The sequence below is a fragment of the Myxocyprinus asiaticus genome, chromosome 38, assembly GCF_019703515.2.
Source record: "Myxocyprinus asiaticus isolate MX2 ecotype Aquarium Trade chromosome 38, UBuf_Myxa_2, whole genome shotgun sequence".
Classification (NCBI taxonomy): domain Eukaryota; kingdom Metazoa; phylum Chordata; class Actinopteri; order Cypriniformes; family Catostomidae; genus Myxocyprinus; species Myxocyprinus asiaticus.
Genome location: NC_059381.1, coordinates 40,298,776 through 40,318,563, shown reverse-complemented (window position 1 = coordinate 40,318,563; position 19,788 = coordinate 40,298,776). Strand labels below are relative to the sequence as shown.

The window sequence follows — 19,788 nt, the reverse complement described above, 5'->3', positions numbered from 1 at the left end:
AACATCAGTTTGCATATCGAGTAAACGGATGGACAGAGGATGCAGTCATCATAGCTCTCCATACAGCTTACACACCTGGACCAGGAAAACACCTATGTAAGAATGCTGTTTGTGGATTTCAGTTCAGCTTTTAATACAGTTATTCCCCATAAACTGGTTCAAAATCTGAGCAACTTGCACTTAGGCAGTTCACTGTGCACATGGATTCTGGACTTTCTCAGTAACAGACCCCAGAACATCAGGGTGGGAGATGACACATCATCTACTCTCATCCTGAACACTGGCACACCCCAGGGGTGTGTCCTCAGCCCCCTCCTCTACTCCCTCTTTACCCTTGACTGCTTACCTATTCAATCTACTAACACCATAGTCAAATTTGCTGATGATACCACCACAGTAGGGCTGATATCGGACAACAATGAGATGGCCTACAGGAAGGAGGTTCAGCATATGATAGAATGATGTTCTTTCAATAACCTGGACTTAAACATTACAAAAACCAAGGAACTGATAGTGGACTTTAGAAAATCGAAGCGCATTGAGCACTCTTCCTTCTATATACATGGTGAGGAGGTGGAGAGGGTAGAGAGCTTTAAGTTCCTTGGTGTGCACATCTCAGCTGACCTCACCTGGACCACACACATCTCTCATCAGGTGAGGAAGGCCCAACAGAGGCTTTACTTCCTTAGGAAGTTAAAACACGTTCACCTTCATCATAACCTGCTGACCAACTTCTATCGAGCAGCTATAGAGAGCCTCCTAACCTACTGCTGCACAGTGTGGTTCACCAGCTGCACAGAGGAGAATAGGAAGGACCTGCGGCAGGTGGTAAGGGCGGCAGAGCGTGTCATTGGTATGGCACTACCTCCCCTCAGAGACATTTACACTGGCTGACTCCAAAAGAAAGCCAGTTGCATTGCAATGTACCACACTCACCCCGGACATCACCTGTTCTCTCCTCTGCCCTCTGGGAAGAGATACAGATTATTCAGGACCAAAACCAACAGATTAAAGAACAGTTTCTTCCCACAGGCAATTAAATGCATAAATCCTCCTCCCCTACCCTAAGACTGAGGTGCAATAAACCGTGCAATTCGTGCTCCCGGGACATAAACTGTCATTACGGTAAGACCGAAACTAACTCACCTTGTATATATTGTGCACTGGGACTTTGGAAAGCTTCACACACACACACACACACACACACACCCTCGCACTTTGTGTACGATATTGGTAATTGTTGTGATCACTGTTTGTTTGATGGTATTTACGTGTTTAATACGCCTTGGATTTTTCGTACTGCTTGTGTCTGGTCTTCTTCTTTGTACGTTTTAACATTCATTCACAGGAGGAAAGATAAGTCCCTTATTTCTCGTGGAGCTATGCTAGTGAAGCGGATTGTTACAAGGATATGTCAATTTAATTTTTGCTGGGAGGGGGCTGTCCCGTTTTCAACAAGCAGGAATCTGGTCACCCTATTAATTACAGACTCTCAGAAATAGACACTTGTGAAGATGCTGGCATGTTTCATGTATTAAATCTACAGCCATTTCACTCCTGGGATACAGCCTTGTCCAAGAAAATTTTCCATGATGATGACGATGAGCCACTTTCACTGAATAGAGATGTCAGTTTTCAGACCGACAAAGGAGAATCTGTAAATGCTGACCCTAGTGTAAGTGAAGACTGCTCACATGAACTCTGAAATGAAAATTCACATGAACTCTCAAATAAACACATACCTGAACATTCACTTGAAATGACACCTGATGGTACTGATATTGTTATAGACTATGATTCCTGTGACATGATACCTGACACTGATACTCATGAACTAGTCTCTACTGACTCTGTCCAGGGTACTGACCGTTACGCACTAAGCCCAAGACGGATCCCTCTAATTACTCCTGACTGGACGGTCAATAGGTGGACTAACCCCTACCATGTGCAAAAGATTGACTTGAAATTAAGACAAATGGCACAGTAATGTTGGTGTTCATTGTTGATGTTTATTAACAAATGTTCAAGAGTTGTTTGATTTGTAAAAAAAAAATATTCTATATTTGCATCACACAGTCATGTGTTTTGTTTTGTTAAACTACTGTACACTGTACTGACATGTATGCCTTTACTGTTTGTGCAATATTTATTCCTCTACCCTAGTAGATTTTCAACTGTAACTTGTATGAATGGTTGTTAAGTTTAGGCCTGTTCCTTGGTTGTGTACAGCTGAGGTCAGCCATTATTTAGCAGGGGGAAATCTGTAACAGGTAGAATTTGGTACTGCCCCTATAAGAGCAGTGAGCTCTTTAATTGTTTCCTTTTTCGTTGAGTGCTCAGTCTACATAGTGAACACAAGCTGTGCACACCGCATGTCTTCAGGGCACAGGAACCTTTCCCATTTCTGTTGCTCTTTTTGAGTTGTTTTGTTTATGAAGTAATGCTGTTGAAAGATGTGTGCTCACTAACTGTAAATTTCATGTGAGGTTGCAAATAAATGCCACCTGTGGAATACCAGCCACGTTGTGAGTCTCTGTCTAACTCTGCTGCAACTAATTGGGCAAGCTATCCCCATTAAAAAGTGTGTTACTAAGTCCATCCTGAATTAACTGCCGAAGTGCACACAGATGCATTGTCTTTTGTTATTTGGCTGATGAATGCTTTAGTTGGCATTTAATTTATTGACTATGTATTCCATTTTAAGAGAATGTAGTCCATCCTTTGACCAACTGGAAACACATGGTTGCTAACAATACCAAGGCTGTGGGTTTGATAACCAGGGATCACATCCTGAATGCACTGGAAAAAAGTGTCAGCTAAATGCATAAATGTCATTAGAAATGCTATACTTAATTTCTATACTCACCTCTTTGTAAGACAGCCATTTGTAGGGCTGACTGGGGAGTCTGGAGCCTAAAAATGGCCCATCACCTGATCAAAATATAAAATGTGTCAGCGAGATATCAAAAACAGATCAGCATACAGTTTGGTCCACTCAGCAGCTTATTCTGACCAAGAACCGAGCACTTAAAAAAGTGACTGACTAACTGACATGTAAAGTGCCTGACCAAAGTTCACTTTTTTACTGGACATTTAGAGGTGGGTTTATCTGAAATGGGATATAACTTTGAAAACAAAGTTGTGCACAAGGTGTGTTCCCTTATACTTGCTATTACTGTAAGTGCCTCAAACCAAACGTCATGGTTACTTGTGTAACCTCCGTTCCCTGATGGAGGGAATGAGATGTTGTGTCGATGTAGTGACACTAGGGGTCACTCTTGCGAGCCTGAGACACCTCTGGTCTTTGATAAAAGGCCAATGAAAATTGGCGAGTGGTATTTGCATGCCACTGCCCCTGGACATACGGGTATAAAAGGAGCTGGTATGCAACCACTCATTCAGGTTTAAGCTGAGGAGCCGATATAAGGTCCAGCCATTTCAGCGGGTAGTTCAGCGTTGTGGCAGGAGGGAAACAACGTCTCGTTCCCTCCATCAGGGAATGGAGGTTACACAAGTAACCATGACATTCCCTATCCGTCACTCACCCGGCGCTGTGTCGATGTAGTGACATTAGGGGTCCCTATACGAAATGCCACAACTGGCTGAACTGTGTTACGTGAACTGGCGGTATGTGGTGGGCAGACTGGTTCCACCCGGAGGTTGTAGAACCTTGGGTGTTGCCCAGCCCCCTGCTCTGCAAATGTCTGTTAGAGAGGCACCCCTGGCCAGGGCCCAGGGAGCCACTACACCCCTGGTAGAATGGGCTTGTAGCCCTACAGGGGGCGGCATGTCCTAGGCGACATATGCCATAGTTATAGCATCAATGAGCCAGTGGGCGATCCTCTGCTTGGAGACAGTGCTTCCTTTCCGCTGTGCACCAAAGCAGACAAAGAGTTGCTCAGAGATTCTAAAGCTCTGCGTGCGATCCAAATAGATGCGTAAAGCGTGCACCGGACACAGCGACGACAGGGCTGGGTCTGCCTCCTCCTGGGGCAGCGCTTGCAGGTTCACCACATGGTCCCTAAAGGGGTGGTGGGAACCTTGGGCACATAACCCGGTCAGGGTCTCAGGATCACGTGAGAGTTACCTGGACCGAACTCCAGGCACGTTTCGCTGACAGAGAACACTTGCAGGTCACCTACCCTCTTGATGGAAGTGAGCGCAGTCAGGAGGGCAGTCTTCAAGGAGAGTGCCTTATGCTCAGCTGACTGCAAAGGCTCAAAGGGGGCTCTCTGTAGACCCTGAAGAACTACAGAGAGATCAATGAGGGAACGAGGTGCGGTCTGGAGGGATTCAGCCTCCTGGCGCCTCTTAGGAACCTGATGATCAGGTCATGCTTCCCTAAGGACTTACCGTCGACTGCGTCGTGGTGTGCTGCTATGGCGGCAACGTACACCATCAAGGTGGAAGGGGACAGCCTCCCTTCCAACCTCTCCTGCACAAAGGAAAGCACTGATCCGACTGTGCATTTCTGGGGGTCTTCCCGACGGGAAGAACACATAGCGAACAGACGCCACTTAAAGGCATACAGGCGCCTCATAGAGGGGGCCCTAGCCTGAGTGATCGTGTCTACCACCATCCAGGGGCCAGACATGGAGATGCCAGAGGTCTGGGCATGGGTGCCAGATGATGCCCCGTCCCTGAGAAAGAAGGTCCTTCCTCAGGGGAATTTGCCAGGGGGGAGCTGTTGCGAGGAGCGTGAGGTCCGAGCACCACATCTGGGTGGGCCAGTAGGGTGCTACCAGGATGACCTGCTCCTCATCCTCCCTGACCTTGCACAGGGTCTGTGCAAGCAGGCTCACTGGGGGAAATGCATATTTGCGCATGCCAGGGGGCCAGCTGTGTGCCAGCGCGTCTATGCTGAGGCGGGCCTCGGTCAGGGCGTACCAGAGCGGGCAGTGGGGAGGATTCTTGGGAGGCGAACAGGTGCACCTGTGCCTGTCGAATCGACTCCAAAGCAGCTGGACCACCTGAAGGTGGAGTCTCCACTCTCCCCTGAGGGTAACCTGTCGTGACAGCGCGTCCGCTGTAGTGTTGAGGTTGCCCGGGATGTGAGTGGCTTGCAGCGACTTGAAGTGGTGCTGACTCCAGAGGAGGAGATGGCGGGGAGTTGTGACATACAACGAGAGCGCAGACCGCCTTGTCGATTGACATATGCTACCGATGTCGTGTTGTCTGTCTGAACTAACACGTGCTTGCCCTGGATCAATGGCCGAAACCTCCACAGGGTGAGCAGAATTGCCAACAACTCGAGGCAGTAATGTGCCAATGCAGTTGCGGACCCGTCCAGAGGCCGGCGGCTGTGTACCCGTTGCAAACAGCGCCCCAGCCCGTTTTGGAGGCGTCTGTCATGACCATGACGCGGCTGGAGACCAGTTCTAGAGGAACACCTGCCCATAGAAACGAGAGGTCGGTCCAAGGGCTGAAAAGACGGTGACAGACCGGCGTGATGACCACGTGATGTGTCCCGTGGCGCCATGCCCACCTCGGGACTCGAGTCTGGAGCCAGTGCTGAAGCAGTCTCATATGCATCAACCTGAGCGGGGTGGCCCCCCCGAGGATGCCATATGCCCCAGGAGCCTCTGAAAAAGTTTCAGTGGAGCCGCTGTTTTCTGTTTGAACACCTTCAAACAGGCCAGCACCGACTGGGCGCGCTCGTTCGTAAGGCAAGCCGTCAAGGAGACTGAGTCCAACTTCAAACCGAGAAAAGAGATGCTCTGAACCGGGAGGAGCTTGCTCTTTTCCCAGTTGACCCGAAGCCCTAGTCGGCTGAGGTGTGAGAGCACCAGGTCCCTGTATGCGCACAACATGTCTCGAGAATGAGCTAGGATTAGCCAGTCGTCGAGATAGTTGAGAATGCGAATGCCCACCTCCCTTAATGGGGCAAGGGCAGCCTCTGCAACCTTCGTAAAGACACGAGGAGACAGGGACAGGCCGAACGGGAGGACTTTGTACTGATACGCCTGACTCTCGGATGCAAACCGCAGGAAGGGTCCGTGTCGAGGAAGGATCGAGACATGGAAGTACGCATCCTTCAGGTCTACCGCCTCAAACCAATCTTGATGCCGGACGCTCGCCAGAATGCATTTTTGCGTCAGCATCTTGAACGGGAGTCCGTGTAAAGCCTAGTTCAGAACTCACAGGTCCAAGATTGGCCGCAACCCACCGCCTTTTTTCGGTATGATGAAGTAGGGGCTGAAAAACCCCTTCTTCATCTCGGCTGGAGGGACAGGTTCTATCGTGCTCTTCCGTAGGAGGTTAGTGATTTCCACGCAAGGTAGCAGCGTTTTCGTCCTCCACCAAGGTGAAGTGGACACCGCTGAACCTGGGCGGATGCCCGGCGAAGTGAATCGCGCAGCCGAGTCGGACGGTCTGGACCAGCCCTCGCGACGAATTGGAAAGCGCAAGCCATGCGTCCAAGTTCCGCGCAAGGGGGACCAAATGGACAACGTCATCGGACATACCGGCAGGTGGGGCCTCGTGGCGGGCGGAGCTCGAGGTGCCACACCACGTCGTGGCCGTGCTGAGTCTAAGGACATCAAAGCACTTACCTGGCTCCTTGTGACCACCCCCGGAACAGGGGAGGAAGAGGCCTGTTCTCGTGACCCGTGGAGACGGTCACATCGGGGGCGGATTTGTGCCACAGCTGGGCGCTCGAGGGCTGGAGCGCCAAACCTGCCAAATAGAGTGGTGGACGGTGGTCATGATGACAGCTGTGCACACTGGATATGTGACCCAGGGAACAAGGAAACCGCTCTTGCTGAGCTCTTGAGTACTGCAGCCACTTGGGCATGCAGCGCAATTAAATGCAAAAGGTAACAAAAAGATGGAGAGATCTGCTTACCAGCTCCAGAGCAGCGGGTTTCGTTGTCCCTGGGTCGCCCGTCTCAAGGGCGCTTTAAAGCCTTTCATGGGTTCTGGGCGGCCGCGAGACGGATGGCGTCTGCTTCCTGCAGTGGGCTCCACGCCGGGGCCAGGCCGAAGGGGCGGGCTGCGGCAGAGCCGGTGCAGTCACCGCAGGGGGACGCCCTTGGCGATGAGTAGATGGGGTGCGGGATCTTGAGCTTTGCTGGGGCAGGATAAGCCGGCTAGCATCCATCTACTGCTCCACCATCGAAAACTGCTGGGCAAAGTCCTCGACGGTGTCGCTGGATAGGCCCGCCTGGGAAATGGGGGTAGCAAGGAATCGTGTCTTGTCGGCCTCACCCATCTCGACCAGGTTGAGCCAAAGATGGCACTCCTGGACCACTAGTGTGGCCATCGTCTGCCGGAGAGACCGCGCTGTGACCTCCGTTGCTCGGAGAGCGAGGTCGGTCACTGAGCGCAGTTCCTGTATCAATCCCGGGGCGGAACTACCCTCGTGCAGTTCCTTTAGTGCCTTGGCGGATTTGCAGGAGAGCCATGGCGTGCAGGGCGGAGGCGGCTTGTCCAGTGGCACCGTAGGCCTTGGCCGTCAGAGACGACATAAACCTACAGGCCTTGGACGGGGACTTTGGGCACCCGCGCCAGGTGGCGGTGCTCTGCGGGCATAGGTGCACCGCCAGCGCCTTTATCCACCGGGGGATTGCTGAATAGCCCTTGGCCGCCCCACCATCGAGGGTAGTGAGGGCGGGGAAGCTGAAAAGATCGGGACCGGTCAGTAAAAAGTGCCTCCCGCGACCTTGTCAGCTCTTCGTGCACTTCCGGGAAGAAAGGAACGGGGGCGGGGCGTGGCTTTGAGTAGCACTGCGAGCCCAGGAACCTTTCCCAGGCTGCCCGGGAAAGCATGTCATCATCTCCACGTCAGCCTGTGACTGGGCAATCGTCCTCGAAGGGGGCAGCCCAGCTGAGGCTTCCGACTGGACGAGCCCGCTCTCCAATGCTGCGCTCGAGAGCTCATCACTTTTGCAGGCTCCGAATAAGAGGTCAAACTCGCCGTGAGACGAGCCGGCGGACACATCCGGAAGCCCGATCGGGGGCAGACGAGCATGCTGGGGAATGGGAGGTCCGCGGGGGTATACCCGGCGGAGGCAGTCCCATTGGGGTCCCCAAATCGCTCCCAGTGCTAGCCGCGCTGGGCTCATACCCGTGGGTAAAAGGACCGAGGCGGGGAGCCTCTGGGGTGGTTTGCTTTCTTACGAAGGTAAGCCGCGATCGCAACGTTGCCATGGACATATTCTCGCAATGAGAACATGACCATCCACGAATGTTGTCTCCGCGTGAGCAGTGCCCAGACACGAAAGACAGTGATCGTGACCGTCAGAAGGCGAGAGATAACGAGCACAACCAGGAATAACACACAATCGGAAAAGCATCTGTAGAAAGACGCATCTTTAAAAAGACGTTCCGTGTGTGCCGCTCTTTTAGAGAAATATACTCTTTTATTTCTGCTGAAGCGCCTAGGAGTATTCTCTGCAGTGCACCAGTGCAGAGGGGGGAGAAGCCGCTGAAATGCGCCGTCAGATCCAGCAGAGGTGAATGAACAATATTCAGCTCAGTGAGCATGACCGTTCGGCTCCGAAGAGAAAATCTGAATGAGTGGTTGCATACCAGCTCCTTTTATACCCGTATGACCAGGGGAGTGGCATGCAAATACCACTCGCCAATTTTCATTGGCCTTTTATCAAAGACCAGAGGTGTCTCGGGCTCCCAAGAGTGACCCCTAGTGTCACTACATCGACACAACGTCGAGTGAGTGACAGATAGGGAACTAGTATTTTGAAAGGTTGATTTTATGAACCTCTCAAACTTCCAGCAATTAGTTATTCCTCAGAAATGCTCATTAAATCACTGTACAGATACCTTGTAAACACAACTTTGCTTCCTAGAGTACTGATAATAACCTGTGCACACTGACTTCTTTAATGATGCTACTGCCAGCAAATCAAATTGAAACTGTTGATTTCCAGCCAGCTCTTGCCATTTTAGTGTGTACTATGCTTCAGACAGTGAATGGATTAAGGTCAGTGAATAGTCAAGGCTTGAATTTCAAATAATATGTGAAAAAAGTGTCTAAGCAGCTCTTCACAGCATACAACACCAATCTGGATTTGAAAGGTAAAGATCCAAGTGTTCCCTTTGTGTTTGACTGACACTCACCAGTTATATGCAGCCCTCGCTGGAACACCTCATACATTGTCTTGGCGTCTTCATGGTAGTATGAGAGCAGCTTGGAGCTGTTGCTTATCATGGACTTGTGAGCACCATCTTCCATCTGGAAAAAGATGAGGGAAAGAAAAGTTGAAATAGAATACTGGACTTAAAACGGTGAACAAAGTCTTCAACAAATAGATGTGCAGCCCTCCACAGTTAAAACACATCAAGGTAATTTGCAGAATTGAAATCTTGGTCTTGAGACCCTTCAAGACCACATAAACACAGTTTTGGTCTGGGTCTCATTATATTCACTTTTGGTCTAGGTATCAGAACTTAAAGTCTTGGTCTGGTCCGGATTTTCGTGTCAGACAAGACCGCAGTCTAACTTCAGCGTACTAAAGGTGATAATTCCCTCAACCACTAGCTGGTGCAGTATCTTCACAGTTAAGGAGATTTCACAAAAATCCAATGGCTCTGAACAGCCATTTAGTCACTGTTCAAAATGCTCTCTGTTTTTTAAATTAATGGTACAATAAATTCACCATTTCACCTCTATTGAGTTAATTAAAATTGACAGCCTAGTTCTTGTACCATCAGGTCTTGTTCTGGATCTGGGCCTTCAAAGGTCTAGTCTTGGACCGGGTCTGGGTTATAGTTGGTCTAGTTTTGGTCTGGGTCTTAGAGGATCTGCTATTGGTCTGGGTCTGGATGTTAAGGGGTCTGGTAGTGGTCTGGGTCGGGGAGGGTCTGGTCTTGACTCCAACTCTGGTCATTTGTGCTGTACGTGTAGGTTTATGAAACCAAAATCTAAAGACAGAGCTGCACACAGAAACATCTTTCGAAGTTCTATAAAGATGATGAATTAATCAAGTTTTAATAATTGTGTGAAAAAAGTATTGTCAAATTGGTTGTCAGATACATGTTTACATTTGCATGTATATTTGCATTAGACTAGACTATGTAGGATGTGCTTGAAATGTCTTACATGAGGTTGTTCTAAACCTGCAGATACAGACAGCATTAGAATAACACAAACAAAGTGAAATCTCTCCCTTGCCATCTGAGGACACTGCAGGTTTTTACAGGGTAGAGAGGCTATAGGGACATGTACACAGGAACGGATTATGACTAGCAAGGGCCCCGGGGCCAATTTTCTTTTGATGAATTTCTTTTGAAGTGCTGAAAGGTGTGGGGCTCAAAAAATAGTGGTCATTTGGTCATTGTTTTTGGAAATTCTGTTTGGAACGACCTTACAGCTTGGTGACCATTATTATTCTTCCATCGAAAAGCCCTGCTAAGACATCATTTAAGCCTTTTTAAAGTGTCCAAAAATCCCCTTGACCAGAGGTTTTCAATTGGTGAGGCACGCCTCCCCTGGGGGGCGCCAGAGAGCCCTAGGGGAGGCGCAGCGCGGGGGAAAAAAACATTAACTGTTCACGTCTGTACACATCTGTCCTGCTAGCTTGCGTGTTAAAGTGCGTGTTATGCATATGCGTGTTGCAAAATTGATCGCTTTGTAGTGTCTACAATACAAAAGTCTACAGTAGAGGAGGCAGATTCCCTTCACCTCCACTTACTTATGTGAGTGCGGGTTTTCCGCTTTGACCCTGCTTAAAAGCAAATACCGATCAAGGCTGCAGGTGGAGGACGATTTACGTTTATACCTTTCTACCGTGCAGCCCCGCATCGATCACCTGTGCACATCAAAAAGTCGGACTCATTGTTCCCACTGATGTAGGGGCGATGAAAATGAAGAGGCAAAATCGGCAATCAGATTTTTTTTTTTTTTTTTTTTTTGCTTTGCTTAACGTAGGCCTATATGGAAGTGATTTTTATGCATTTTATACCGTGACAAAACAGCGTTGTCCATCTTGCTGATGTTGTTTGATGCCTGATGTTGATGTTGTAGCCTGAAATCTCCAATATAGCTCTTATTCAATTGAGATAACATTAGTAGCCTGTGGCTGTTAATGAACATGTTTCAAGTTTAGTTATTTGACCGTTGAGGGTTATCTGTTCAGTGATTAGAAAATAGAGCTGTCCATCGTGCTGATTTCGTTCTATGTCTGATTTTGTTGGCTCTTTGGTTTTAGGGCTATTGAGAATACTTTTAGTTTTTTGGCTGTGGAGGATTCTGTTTAGAAGGCTAATTTTAACAGTTTCCCAATTGCTTGAATGTGGTAAGAATGTGTTGCAAAGTATGTGTTCACAATATGTTTTAAAAAGAAAGACAAACGTGTTTGAAATGTTTTGAAAAAATATAACCTATTTCAAAATTAAACTGAATTTAAAATGGAATGTTGATAGCTTAATAAAAAAGATCATCTTACTCTTTGTGATTAAATTTTAAAGAGTTAAACAAAGAAAAGCAAAACATATACAAACAGAATCAATATTTTTCCCTCACTATTGCCCCCAATCCCCAATGCCAGCCCGACCCCCAACAACACCCCAGTGGTCACATAATTATAGACACACAAACAAACAAAACAAAACAAAAATCACACACATTCACTACACCTCTCTCTCCACTCTCCCTCCCCAAGAGCCCTCCAAAAAAGCCAGATAGTTGCCCCATTTCCCCACAAACAAGTCTAAATTCCCCAGTTTTCTGGATGACCCCTCTTCAAAAGCTGCCACCCTGCCCATCTCCGAACACCACTCCTGAAATTGGAGCGCTCCAGCTGACTTCCAACCCCTTAAAATTATCTGCCTGGCAATCATAACGCTAGTTATGACCCAGTTTTTTATGTGCTCATTCGCCATATTAATGACCGCCCCATCACCTAAAATACAGAGTCTGGGGCAAAATACAATTTGAGAGCCCAATACCTCACACATAAAACTCTGAATCTTCAACCAAAATTCTTGGATCTTAACACATCCCCAAAAGACATGGGTTGAGTCTCCATCTTCTGATCGACATCGCCAGCAGGTGGGTGTGTCTTTAAGACCAAGCCTATACAATCTAGAGGGGGTCCAATAGACTCTATGTAAAATCTTGAATTGCATAAGGTACACCCTTGCATCTCTAGATGTAGACTTGATGTTATTTAGAATCCTAGCCCACACTCCCTCCTCCAATACCAAGTTTAAATCTTTCTCCCATAATCTCTTAAGAGAAGTTGAAGTTCCATCCCCCAGACTCTGAATTGGCAGGGAGTAATACACTGATGCCTCATGACCTTTTCCAAAAGCAGTAATCACCACTCCCAGAGTATCTGCCGCTTTAGGGGGGTGTAAACTACTCCCAAAAACAGTACAAAGCAGGTGGCACAGCTGTAAATACTTATAGAACTGAGATCTGGGAATCCCAATATGTTGAACCAAATTTTCAAAGGATCTCAAAACTCCACTCTCATATAGGTCACCGAGTGTAGTAACCCCCCTCCTAATCCACTCTGACCAGCAAAAAGGGGACTTGTTAATACATATTTTGGGGTTCAGCCATATGCTCAAGGCAACATTTAAATAAATGTCCGAATTAAACACTCTGGACACTTTTGTCCACACCGAGTGCAAATGAGAGACAACGGGGTGTAACTTAACTGCTCCGGTTAGTTTAATAGAAAGGATTTGCAATGGCAAAATAGGGGCAAGAACTTCCTGTTCAATACAAAACCAGGGGGGGGCTCTCTCAGGTGGAAGAGACCAATGAGCCAAATGTCTGAGACTGAATGCATAATAATAAAACAAAATCTTGTGTAGGCCTAGCCCACCTTTGTCAATCGGCCTGTGTAACTTATTGAAATGTAATCTGGGACGCTTACCATTCCAAATGAAGGACTTCGCTATGCTATCAAATTCCTTGAAATAAGAGAGGGGGACATCTACAGGGAGAGATTTTAACAGGTAGTTACATTTTGGAATACAATTCATTTTAATAACATTAAACTTCCCAATAATAGATAAATGTAAAGAAGCCCACCTGCCCATATCGCTCGAAAACCTTTATTAAGGGGTCAATATTAACTAACTAAATCAGACAAATTTGCTGGGAATAAAATGTCCAAATATTTACTTCCCTGTTTGGGCCACTGAAAGGCACCCGGCTGAAAAGCCGTTACTGGGCAGTACGCTGTCAGAGCCAAAGCTTTGGATTTAGACCAATTGACTCTGTATCCTGAGAACTTAGAAAAGGAATTAATAATTCTGTGGAGGCAAGGCATAGATCTAGTGGGGTCAGAGACGAATAATAAAATATCATCAGCATAAAGCAAAAGCTTATGTGCCATACCTCCCACCACCACCCCTGGAAAATCATCTTCTCTTCTTATCGTGGCTGCTAATGGTTACAGGGCAAGACAGAACAATAATGGGGAAAGAGGACAACCCTGCCGGGTGCCCCTATCCAGAGTAAAATAATCTGAAATTAATCCATTTGTTTGTACCGCCGCTACTGAGTGTCTATAAAGTAACTTAATCCAATAAAAGTATTCCCGAACCTGTATATTTCCAAAATCTTAAAAAGATAATCCCATTCTACCATATCAAATGCCTTTTCGGCATCAAGTGAGATGGCAAGGACAGGAGTCTGATCATTCACCACTGACCACGATATTGAAGAAACGCCTAATGTTATCAGAAAAGCTGCAGCCCCGAATAAACCCCACCTGATCTGTATGTATAAGAGATGTCATAACTTAACTCAGTCGGTTAGCCAGAATTTTGGACAATATTTTAACGTCTAGCTGGATCTGGGAAATTGGATGGTAACTCTTACAATCGCTTGGATCTTTGTCCTTTTTAAGTATCAGACTAATCCGCGGTTGTGTCATGGTTGGTGGAAGCTTTCCATTCTTTAATGATTCCATGTAAACTTCTAGCAAAAGTGGAGCCAATTCTGTAGCATAAGATCTAAAAAATTCAGTGGCAAAGCCATCTGGCCCCGGAGCCTTGCCTGTAGGCAAGGCCTTAATTATCTCGCCAAGCTCCTCCAAGGTTATCTCAAAATCAAGAGAATTTTTTTTGTTCAGTCGTCAGTTTAGGGAGTTCTAATGGCTCCACAAAGTTTCTAATATCTTCATCAGTAGACAAAGACGTGGAACTATAAAGATCAAGATAGAATTCTTTAAAAGTATTATTAATATCAATGGCCGAGGTAAATATTTCACCACCAGCAGATTTCACTGAAGGAATGGTAGAAAAAGACTCTCTCTGCTCTCTCTAGCCAAAAGCTTCCCTGCTTTGTCCCATCGACTCAAAGTATGACTGTCTTGCCCTGAATAGCCAATACTCCACCTTTCGTGACAAAATAGTATTATATCTGTATTTCAATCGGGTCAATTCTCTGAGGCCATCAGACGACATTCGGTGTTTCAGCTCTGCTTCGGCACTTTTAATATTCCCTTCCAACTCCACGAGTTCTCAGGCTATGGCTATGGATTTTTTGATAAATGAGAAATACTGTATGATCCGACCCCTAAGAACCGCCTTAAGTGCCTCCCAAGCCACGCCCACAGAAGATACTGAGGACAGTTGGTCTCCATATAAACATTGATTTTGGTCTTTAACATTTGTTGGAATTTAGGATTTTGCAAAAGTGATACATTAAAGCGCCATCTATATGATTTCTTTTTCTCCGTATGTGGCAACACCTCTAAACTCACCAGGGCATGATCCGAGACTAAGATGTTTCCAATTGAGCAATCAACAACAGATGAAATGAGGGACTTAGATATAAAAAAAATCTATTCTAGAATAAATCTTATGGACCATTGAAAAGAATGTATAGTCCCTACCAGATGGGTTCAAAAGTCTCCAAATATCTGTAAGACCAAGATTTTTACACATCCTGTGAAATGTCAGTGTTGCTCTAGGGGGCTTGCACACTATTGCTTCACTATGATCAAGGACTGAGTCCATCAAAAGATTAAAGTCTCCTCCCAATATTATATCATGAGGGGTGCCAGCGGCTTGCAACATCCCTTCAAGATCTATAAAAAAGCCCTGATCATCAACGTTAGGTGTGTAAATAATAACCAAAATCAACCTTTGCCCCTGAATTTCTGCTAAAACAATAATGACTCTTCCTAATTTATCTTTAATCTGTTTAATCTGACATTTGAATTGTATGTAGATGCTTACTTATCAATGTAATGACTCCCCTGCTCTTACTTGAGCCAGCACTAAAGAAAACATGTCCACCCCATATCTTCCCAAATTTTTCGGCTTCCTGAGGGGAAAGATGCATTTCTTGAAGAAACACTATATCATGTTTCTTTCGTTTCCTTCTTTTTATGGGGTGCCCCAACCCATTCACATCCACTCTTATTAACATTTGACATTTTGACATATTAGAAAAAAGAGATTGTCAAAAACAAGATTATAAAGACCACATTCCAACATTAGTGCAACAGTCAAACCCCAAACTTCCCCCCCGAAACCAAACAAACAGAAAAAAGAAAAACGTGTGCATTAACCCCGCACACGACAGCGCCAACCAGCATCCATCCCTCTAAACTCAAACAGTCCATGTACACCTACAGGAGCCCCCGCAACAACTTTGCCATTGGATTGCTCAAGTCCGGTGCTTCTATACAAAGTTTTTGAGACAGAATTACATAACAGAACAAAATGTATAAAACAAACTCCAGCCAATAGGCAGAACAAACACAAAGCATGTGTAGATTCATCCACATACTGTCCCGAAGGTGTGTTCCTCCCCAAAACAAGCTCCAGCCTCTAGCGGAACCAAAACACACACACACAAATAAATAAATAAATAAACAAATAAAATAAATAAATTGTATGTAAAAAAATATATATATATATAAAGAAATGTTCAGTTTCCTCAAACAAATGTTCAGTGAGCCGGCTGTTTCATAAGTGCAGCAGATGACCTAATCCTGCAAAAAAATATTCCACAAAACAAACTTCATCTAATAGGAGGCATAAGCACAAAGAACGAGCACACTCATTCACAACTGTCCGGAAGGAGTGTTATTCCACAAAAAAGACTCCAGCCGCTAGGCGGAACCAGCACAAAAAGAAACAAAGAAGGCGCCCAGTTTCCTCGGACAGTCAAGTGAATGTTCAGTGAGTCAGGTCCGCTTGGCTGCAAAGCGAGTGCCACACAATGACTTACTCATTCCCTTGACTTTATAAAGTACAATGCTTGTTGGGGACAAGTAAATACTTTGCGGCCATCCTTAGCATCTATTCTCAGTTTGGCCGAAAACATCAGTGCAAAAGTGATCTTCCATTGATGTAAAAGTTTCTTGCATTCCATGAATCGATCACGTTTCTCTCTTGTTTAATTTGCAAAGTCTGGGAACATGAAAATGTTGTGGTTCTTCCAAGAAAGCCTTCCTTTACTCCTTGCCTCACGTAACACGAGATCTTTATCGGATGATCTCAGAAATTTGGCCAGAATTGATCGAGGCCTGTCTCCCTCAGTGGATCTCTAAGCCGGGACTCTGTGAGCTTGCTCGATTTCCAGCTTATGGCCTGTTATTTCGAGCAGACTCGGGAAGAGCTCATCTAGGAATTTCACCATATCTCTGCCTTCTTTGTTCTCAGGAATTCCAACAATTCGGATGTTGTTTCGCCGATTATGATTCTCAAGGTCTTCCAACTTTTCCCAGACACACTGCAAATCTGCCTTGGTCGCTAGCGGGTTAGCAGCTAATTCCCTCTTCAGTGACTCCAGATAATCGATCCGTTTCTCGACGTCCCCGATTCTTGTAACCAACTCAGAGAATTTTGACTCCATGGCCGTAATCAATCGACGTATTACAGCAAGATCCTCCAAGTCCGCTACGACCTTCGTCAGCATCACTGACATGCTGGACAGTTGACGCTGAATTTCTCCCGCCACACCGTCCAAACTGAGTCCCTGGTCTGCGGCCCTGTCTGGGGTATCAGCTTGAGCACGTAAGTGTCTTTTAATGTCTTGAGAGCCTGAGGATTTTGAATTCTTTGACATATTATCTTCATAGAACAATTATGAAACAGAGTGTATAGAATCTCACTGGTTTATGACACAAAAAGAATTAAAAACTAGCAAAGTGCGCAGAGCTCGCGGTTCACACGTCCGACCCTCGCATGGCACCACGTGACTCAAGATCATCTTACTCTTAAAGTTTAAGTAATTTCTGCATCATTAGAGTTGCCAAATGGAAATAAAAAAAGAAAATGTAAAACATGTTTCCTGGCCAATCCCCCTGTCATCCATTGGTCAGAAAACAGATAGTCCCACCCCTCATGTCATTGGTTGAGCCAATGTTGCTATGTTGGGCTGATCAGGAAAAAAAAAGAGTATTGTTTTTCCACAGTGTTTTCGGGGAATCTCTGCACATTAAACTATAATAGGAGAAAGTATTTTAACTTGGAAAAAAATGACACTCTTTAGCTTTAAACTACTCTTGAAAAGAGAGTAAGGCTCATCATGAATATATCACATGTATATTCTTCAATTGTATCATCTTCATGTTTTTAGGATAATCAAATTGGCCACCTGTCTTGAATGTTATGCTTGCAAAACATTGACCAGAAATCAGGTCATAGCCAGATTCAAACACACAGGGTTCAGGATGTGAATGCAAACATTTTAAAAGGTAAATCCTTACAGACATCAAAGAAGAAATTAGTCTAAACATTAATCTTTTTTTCTTTCTCTTTTTGCATTTTCTCCCCAATTTGGAATGCCCAATTCCCAATGCGCTCTAAGTCCTCGTGGTGGTGTAATGACTTGCCTCAATCTGGGTGGCGGAGGACAAATCTCAGTTGCCTCCACGTCTGAGACCGTCAAGCCGCACATCTTATCATGTGGCTTTTTAAGCATTTCCACGGAGACCTAGTGCGTATGGAGGCTACACGCTATTCTCCGCAGCATCCACGCACAACTCACCACGCGCCCCACTGAGAGCGAGAACCACATTAGAGCGACCACGAGGAGGTTAACCCAACGTGACTCTACCCACCCTAGCAACCGGGCCAATTGGTTGCTTAGGAAGCCTGACTGGAGTCACTCAGCATGCCCTGGATTTGAACTTGCGACTCCAGGTGTGGTAGTCAGTGTCTTTACTTGCTGAGCAACCCAGGCCCCACATTAATCTTATTTTAATTAAACCTCAAATCCTGAAACTGGATTATTCAGGTGATAACACAATAATGTTGTAGCGAAATGAAAATCCCCTTGCCATGTGCTCTACCAGTCAAAAGTTTGGACACTACACATTTTTTTATTATTACTATTTCCACACATAAAAATTATACTTTTAAAAAGTAAAAGTCTTTAAAACAATAACACTAATGGAAATATAGGAAATATCTAAAGACCAAAAAAATGTTAACCAAAACAGAAAAACTCTGTTGTTTTTGGGCTGCACACTCTGATCATTCTCCAACCAACTTCATGAGGTGCATCCTGAAATGCTTTTTAAACAGTACTGAAGGAGTTCCAATACTTCCAGTGTAGGCCTATGTGCTTTCATGGCTGATTTTTCTTCACTATTAACTCCAAAAATGTAATTGAAATTTTTTTATTTTTTGTGAAGTAATTCATATCAAGGGACAATTTAACACATAAGCCTCTAGATTAAAAGTTCCTTAAGATCATGTGATAAATTTAGTCAAATGTGTTCAGTCAAACGTTTGACTGGTAGTAAATATAATTTATTTTAGGCTATTCTTCATTAGAACATTAGAGTTTGAAAGTGAATGATACAGGCACCCTGTATCAAAACATATTAGTTGTAGCTGTGGCCTACCTCTACTTCCTGTGACTGGTGCCAGAGGTCACAGGGTGGAATAATAGCACGAGGGCGTGCCACGAACCAGTATGCTAGCACAGTGGTGAGCACACCTAAACCCACCAATGTGGAGGTGGGCAGGGATTGTATGAACTGACCCAGATCATCCAGCTCAGGGAGCTGAAGACTAAGCAGCAGATCCCGTGACAGCATCTTCTCTATAAGCATGGAACTGAGCTCTGATGCATAGTGAGAGAAAGAGAGAACAAGAGAGAGAGACATTAGCATGCGCACAACAGACTGCAGGTGCATTTGTTGACAGTTTTACTATGAATACAAGCTATGGCACATCATATGTAGATCAGCACTGACTACCAAGGATGTAACCAAATATTCAAGATTTAGGGGGTTGGGTGGGTGGGTGGGTGGGTGGGATGGGTATGGGCACCATTGTAATGGAATTGCAAATGCATTGATGTAATGAGTGTTTCCCAAATACTGTCCTTGCCTTCCATTGATCAGCCAAACAGGTAGTCCTGCCTCAAATTCATGCCATTAGTTGAGTCCATGTTACTGTCAGAGGCTCAGTCACAAAAACAGAGCAATGCTTTGATAATGCCAAGTATTTATACTTTTCAGGGGAATCAACCTACAAGTGATTTACTAAATTTGACTTCATTTAATTTGTCTCTATTTTAAACTGGGATAGAAGAAATTATTTTAACATTGAAAAAACTACAATTTATACAATTATATACAATTTACATTAACATCATCTAAACCTTCCATTTGTAGCGAGGCTCAAGCGATTGTGCAGCTAAACGAGGGTGGCAAAAAATCTGGGCAGAGAGAGTGCTTGTGAGAGAGAGAAACACACAGCTTTTCATTTTAATTTATCACTGCCAATCAAACCAAAAGTCAAATACATCAAACCAATTTCTAACCAAACTTCATCCTACCCGTCCTCTCCCCCACTCTTCAGGAAGCTTTACATGGTACACAGTAACTATGAGTTCCC

The 19,788-nt window shown here is 45.5% G+C and overlaps 1 protein-coding gene across 1 annotated transcript in view; it reads right to left on the bottom strand.

The window, feature by feature from the left end:
* Positions 1–19,001, bottom strand: part of LOC127428789 (long-chain-fatty-acid--CoA ligase 6-like) — a 56,013-nt gene extending 37,012 nt beyond the window's left edge. Inside the window, exons 1-3 of the mRNA XM_051677384.1 lie at positions 18,789–19,001; positions 9,079–9,193; positions 2,867–2,931 (exon numbers count right to left, since the gene is read on the bottom strand). Coding sequence (XP_051533344.1) covers positions 2,867–2,931; positions 9,079–9,193; positions 18,789–18,998 — 390 coding nt within the window. The 5' untranslated portion in view covers positions 18,999–19,001. The remainder of the gene's footprint in view (positions 1–2,866; positions 2,932–9,078; positions 9,194–18,788) is intronic.
* Positions 19,002–19,788: the final 787 nt, after the last annotated feature.